The 6,129-nt window shown below is 43.2% G+C and overlaps 3 protein-coding genes across 3 annotated transcripts; 1 reads left to right on the forward strand and 2 right to left on the reverse strand.

Moving 5' to 3' along the window:
- Window positions 1–479: 479 nt before the first annotated feature.
- DSM5745_10355 (putative chromate ion transporter) lies at window positions 480–1,864 on the reverse strand (the record flags this gene model as incomplete). The annotated part of the gene is made up of 4 exons (XM_026752371.1): window positions 480–545; window positions 599–1,097; window positions 1,163–1,287; window positions 1,352–1,864. 4 exons carry the CDS (start codon window positions 1,862–1,864, stop codon window positions 480–482), a joined length of 1,203 nt encoding a protein of 400 aa, XP_026599433.1.
- A 344-nt stretch (window positions 1,865–2,208) lies between these two features.
- Window positions 2,209–3,064, forward strand: DSM5745_10356 (uncharacterized protein; the record flags this gene model as incomplete). Its single annotated transcript, XM_026752372.1, has 2 exons — window positions 2,209–2,223; window positions 2,285–3,064. The coding sequence occupies 2 exons, from the start codon at window positions 2,209–2,211 to the stop codon at window positions 3,062–3,064; spliced, it is 795 nt and encodes a 264-aa protein (XP_026599434.1).
- A 165-nt stretch (window positions 3,065–3,229) lies between these two features.
- On the reverse strand, window positions 3,230–4,332 carry DSM5745_10357 (uncharacterized protein; the record flags this gene model as incomplete). The annotated part of the gene is made up of 2 exons (XM_026752373.1): window positions 3,230–3,362; window positions 3,461–4,332. The coding sequence occupies 2 exons, from the start codon at window positions 4,330–4,332 to the stop codon at window positions 3,230–3,232; spliced, it is 1,005 nt and encodes a 334-aa protein (XP_026599435.1).
- Window positions 4,333–6,129: the final 1,797 nt, after the last annotated feature.

Here is a 6,129-nt window from a genome sequence, read left to right on the forward strand (position 1 = left end):
AAGGGTCTGCTAAGCCTTTCTTACTTTCACATGTCCAAGAGCACCCATGTGTATGCATTGTTTTTAGATTACAGCCTCAACTCGAGAATAAATCATAGCTTGATTTCTTTCCACTCGCCCCGTAACTCCATTGGCTGTTCTTTGCCATTCGTTTTAGTAAACGCTCAAAGGCTCACCTACCTAACACCCAACCGGAAAGCTAACTTCCCAAGTCATATCCATATTTCTTCTCCTATCTTGACCATTGTGAAACACTGACTAAACAAAAATAAACTGCCCTGCAATCGCCCCAACAACAACCAAAAGGATAGGAGTATACTTGTTGGTGAATTTATAAAGCGCCGCCAACCCAAGGATATAAAGCACTGCAGCGGGCGCACTCTCGCTGAGCAAAGAGATAGCTCCTCCCAAATCCCCCTTTTCAACCACTGCTGTCCCCTGGACGCTGGACTTCAATGTTTGCACTGCTATAATAGCAATTACTCCGATGACAGCTCCACACAGTCCGTCGAAAAAGTTTGAAAGTAGCTGGTTATTTCGATCTTCTGGTTAGTATCCATAACGCACATCATATATGCCACGGTAGATAGCCACCTACCTTATTCCTAACCAACTTCTCCAACAATTCATGGCCCGCAATTGTGAAAATGAAACACGGAGCAAACATCCCTAGTGTGATGATCACAGCGCCAGCAAAGGCGTTACCAAGCCCATCCTTCAACCCGCCGTGGAAACCAACAAAAGTTGCAAAGATAACCAATGGCGCCGGGAGGACATTGCCAATGGCTATGCAATCGAGGAAAACATGTGCGGGTAGCCATCCGCCCTTCAACACTGCTTCGACCTGGATAAAGGGAATGGCGGTATACGCGCCTCCGAAGGAGAGGGTGCCAGCAACAAGGCCCAGGACGAGCAGATTGGGCAGACTGGGGGTTTTGGCAATGCCGAGTGCGAGGGAGACGGGGGATGGGACGCCACGGAACACGACGTAGACCGCATAGGCAACATATTGGAGGACGAAGAGGATCCCAGAGATGATCCATTTCCGCCGAGCGATGAAGGAGTAGATGATTCCATACAGGCCGAGGGATATGAAACTGGAACAACTCTGTTAGCACGCTAGACGTCTGGAACACAGTGATATTTTCAGTGATTTCAGTACATATTGATGCGAAGTGCGCTGTTGAGAGCGGTGCAAAGGCCGGCAATGACTAGCCAGTGGTTTACTTTGTGTGTGGCATGATTGATGACGCAGTGGTCGGCGATTTTGTGAGTGGCTCGGAGAATCTTCGAGATGCATCAGTTGGGTTTTGTTGTCCGTTGCTTTGGCTTGTGGCGGATGAGAACATACCATGGCAGAAACGATAGGTTGAACAGCTCTAAAAGAAGCGTTGAAGTACTTGTTCTCAAACCCCGCCAATGAATACAGGTAAGAGGCCAGCAGCATGAGGATAAACCCAGGCAGGATGAACGCAATGCCAGCAACAATCCCACCAATTCGACCGGCCGATAAACAACCAAAGACCATGCAAAGTTCCGCGGCTTCAGGTCCCGGAAGGATCTGGTAGACAGAGAAGACTCGCTGGAATCTGGGTAATGTGATCCATTTATCCTGAATCACCAGTTTGTCCTTGATCAGGGCTATCTGAGCCACAGGCCCACCCCAGGCAAAGAGACCGAAGTTGTAGAAGAAAAACCAGAACAGCTTGATCAACGACATTTGTGGTACGTTGCTGTTATCCTGAAAGCTATCGATGCCATCTTGTTCGGTCTCTGGCCTGTCTTGGACTGGTGATGGCGGTCCTTGAGCTTCCACGTCCGGTACCTGGCCAGATTTCGACGCTTGCGACGAGTCTGGGGTCATAATGGTGGTTGGCTAGGAAGGATCGGCAGGTATGGATGGATACAAATGGTTGATGGTGGATAATGTCGGGTTTGAAGACTCTTTTAAAGCGACAGTTCTCGAACTGCTTTCGCCAACTATTTATCTCACCTCATATTCTGCCCGTGAGGAACGACGGAAACGGCTGCGATAATGAGCCGAGGAGGCTTCTTTGTGCCACACAGAGGCCTGACCAATCATTCCAGATGTGTCTGTCGACCCTCTTTGTCTTCTTCTCCCCGCAGAGGAATCGGTGTGAAATCTCAACTTGACTCAACGCAACCCGAGACTGATCCTCCACCATTTCCAAGCTCCCACATTTCACGATGCCGCCTGACAAGGTAGGAATTTATAATTGCCTGGTTAGATACTTCAGGTTACTGCAATCTCACAGAAACACAGGAAGAAGCACGAATGGTTCGTCTACGGGAGAACAAGCGTCGGTCCAGGCAACGCCAGCGCCAATATACGGTTGACTTGGAGAAGAAAGTGAGAGAGTATGAGCAGAGAGGTATTCAAGCTACGGTCGAAGTTCAAGCAGCCGCCAGACTCGTCGCCCAGGAGAATCACCATTTACGAGCCTTGTTGGGTCAGCTTCGCGTGAGTGAACAAGAGATCACTAGGTGGCTGAAAACAAGGGCGGAATGTGAGGAAAGAAAACATTCGACGCCACTGGGAGGCCTAGACAAATGCGACAACCGGTTTCAGGGAGCCAGGCACGATGAGGGACCTCTTCGTAGTGCAGATCGTGCTAGTAAAGATGTGCATGTCTCTTCAAGCGAGACAATCAGACTACCACTAGGTAACTTTGCACCTCAAGAGGGCATCCAGGATAAAGGAAACGGAAGCCATGTTGTCAACGCGCTACCAGTCGCAACTCATGAACCGCAGCGGCAGGACAATGCTCCTCCTTGTAAACTCCTCTCCAGCCTGACAATCGATTCCGCCGGTGAAGAGGTGGATATCCTTGGAACGGTCGATGACAACCTGGCCCAGTCTCCCACTCAGGATGGACTTCCATGTGCTGCGGCGTATCAACTACTAAGGCAACATGTGAGAGGGGAAGAGGATGTCAAATGTCTTGGACAGGTTCTCCGCGAAGGCTGCGTTACCAGACCAAACGGTGGATGTGAGGTCAAACATGAGACAATTGCAAAGGCGCTGGTTGATATTTGTCTCTGAGATCGTGTTTAGTTCTGCATGATAAAGAGGTGGACTACGGCTGGGAAGAATCCAGAGCGACATGTTTATGTAGGAGGGCTTGTGAGGTTGTAGGTGGATGCTTGAATGCGGTGCATGTTTCCTATGAGCTTCCAATGATGATAAAAAGTGATCCATTGACCATTCCTAGGGCGCCCTGGCGTTTTTCTTCACGTAAATGGCCATTGTAGTGAAGTTGTCCCCGTCATCCTCCGGCCATGCTAGTTTGTCGTACTCGGCCCGAATCATTTCAATAACGCGTGGAGAGTCGGGGTCAGTCCTAGAGACATGTCAGCTAATATCCAACCTCGGAGGCGTGCCCTGGGCGGGCAAAGAACAAAGTACAAATTGGTTGTCGGTTCGTCTGCCACAGCACACCAGATTATAATAGGTGGTCGCGCCATATCCGCCACAATTTCCTTGACGCAGATGTTGGGACTGCAAGAGAAGAGCAACGACGCGTTGTCAAGGTGGAGGAAGCCGTCTGGATCCTCCACGACCTCGACGCCGGACTGCTGTAGAACAGCCAGGTCTGCTGCGTCGTACGCGGGATCCTGCGCATAGCATTGGACATTGTCGCCTCCTAGGTGACTCTCCTGGAGTGCGTTTTTCAGAGATACAATAAACGCATTCTGGACTGCTGAGCGGCGCCGTGAGCGTTCCCATTCAGTGTGTTTGAATTTCGAGGTCGCTGCGAAGGGCCCGCTGGCCATGCCAATAATCTTGTTGATCTGAACACGCAGTTTCAGCGACAGCAAGGTCGTCTTGATTTCCCTCCATGCATCACCAGCCTCCCATTCGCGCATGGCAGTATTAAAAGCATCCACCCCGGCATTGATATCCTGCACATTTTGTGGGTCTGGTTGTTCATCAGCCGGCAGCAGGAGATGCGCAAGGCCAACGGGAAAGTATGCGCGGGAGAGACTGTGCTCGGTGTTTCGCTTGAGGGAGTCAAACGAAGTATAGTATATTTGGGGAGCGCCAAAGAAGCCCAACGGCATTTTCATTTCCCCTGTCTGCACCACATATTCATACGTTAACTCATCAAGTGCTTTCACATAGACGAGATCTCCCTTGGACGGCGGTTTCCGCAGCTGGTCGCGTATGCTTACAAGGGTCTCGCGCGGGAATAGAAGCCGTCCAGCGCGGTACCACTCTTCGATATTGGCCTTTGCCTTGGTGTCAGACTCGGGCTTCCACTCGTCGGCATCTACACCGTCTCTCTGGGGCCGGGTAAGGTAGTAGTGCATTTTGAGAATCGGAGTCGAAGGTGGTGGGTTCTCAGAAGGGATGCGGGGTCGTGTTTTTTTACTGTACCTACTTAAGCAAACACCTTGGCACAATGACTCATCCTTGAGCGAATAGAACATCAGTACCTATGCCGCATTGCCAGTCTAATGTCTTTTGCTTGGCCTAGAGATGTATTTGGCGCGGATTTAGGCGGGCCCAGGCCCAAGGACAAGCTGCACTGCACAGCATTTATGTCTCAATCTTTAGATTAAATGATTTATATCCACTTTGAATTCATATAGGTACTGTAAGGGCGCCCTAGCACCCAGATGTTCTCTACTAATAATAATAATTCTTAGTAAAGTATTTTTTAACTAATAAGAATAAAGTATTTAAAACCTTATTAAATTTAACTAAAAAAATTACTTAAAAAACTATATATATTATAGCCTTTAACTTTTTTATATAGGCCTTACCTAAAAGCCTTAAGATTTTAAGCTATTTTTAAGCTATTTTTATTTAAAAAGTAAGTAATATTTAAATATTTTTATATTTATACCTTTTATAATTACTTTTTAATTTTTAAGGTAATTTAGTATAAGGCGCGCCTTTAGTTTACCTTTTAAATAGTACCTAAATTTTAAGGTTCCTAAGCTAAAATCCCTAGTTATATATAAATAATTAAGTATTTAAGTTATTACTAAATTAACCTTCATATAATAATTCATAGTGATAGAATTTACGATATTAAATAAATATTTTAAGTATCTAGCTGAGGTAAGATTAATTTTTTATCATAATATAACCTAGGTACCTTAAATATAATATAATAGTATAATCTAAATTAATATTAGCTTCAATAATTTCTTTTTTTTAAAAAAAAAAATTATCCATAATTTAGCGCTAAGCTATTTTAGATAAATAATAAATTAATAATTTATAATACTCACTTATTATTATATAGTAATAAAATATAATTTTTTATTATTATTGTTTTTATTACTTATTATGATTTATTTAAGACCTTAAATGTCAGGGCCGATATTAATCCGAGTCACGCCATTAAGCAATGCCTAAGGCACCTGGGTCACGCCATTATAAAGTATTAATATTACCCGTGCTAGATGCCTAAGGCACTTATTTTGTTGTTGATAGATGGTTTAAAGGAAGATTCATAATATTATTAATAATTATTAAGGTAGGCTAAGTACGTTGGAATAATAATAGGATTAAAGGTAATAATTAATAATAATATAAGTATTACTAGCTATTAATAAGTCCCCCTTATAAAAAAGGACGCTCTTATTTATAAAATAAAGTGCATTTATCATTATAGTAATAAAAGTAAAAAATATAAAAAAAAATAAGTAACTAAATACCTAATAATAAAAAAAAGTGTGCCTAACAGGCGGGAGATTAAAAATAAAAAATATAAAAATATAAAAACTAAGCTAAACTAGCAAAAAGTATTAAGTATATTTTAATTTTTTAAATATTAAATATAGCGTGTTTATAAATACCTTGATAACCTAATTATTTATTTAGCATGCTATATTTATATTAATTAAATATTTTTATATTTTTAAAAAAGCCCTTACTACCTTATAAATAATAGGGTATTTTTACTTTAAGGTATTTATAACTACTTTATTATTAATTAATAATAGGTTAATATTAAGCTAAAACGCATTTTCCCGTGCAGGAAAAGCATTTTTAAAAAGCTAAAATTTATAATTAACTAGGAATAAAGCAGCGCGAGAGTAGTTTTAAGTAATAAAGTTTTTAAAGTATTTTTAGTTTATAGGCTAGCAAAAGCA

Source organism: Aspergillus mulundensis, assembly GCF_003369625.1.
Source record: "Aspergillus mulundensis strain DSM 5745 chromosome Unknown scaffold_14, whole genome shotgun sequence".
In the NCBI taxonomy this organism is placed as follows: domain Eukaryota; kingdom Fungi; phylum Ascomycota; class Eurotiomycetes; order Eurotiales; family Aspergillaceae; genus Aspergillus; species Aspergillus mulundensis.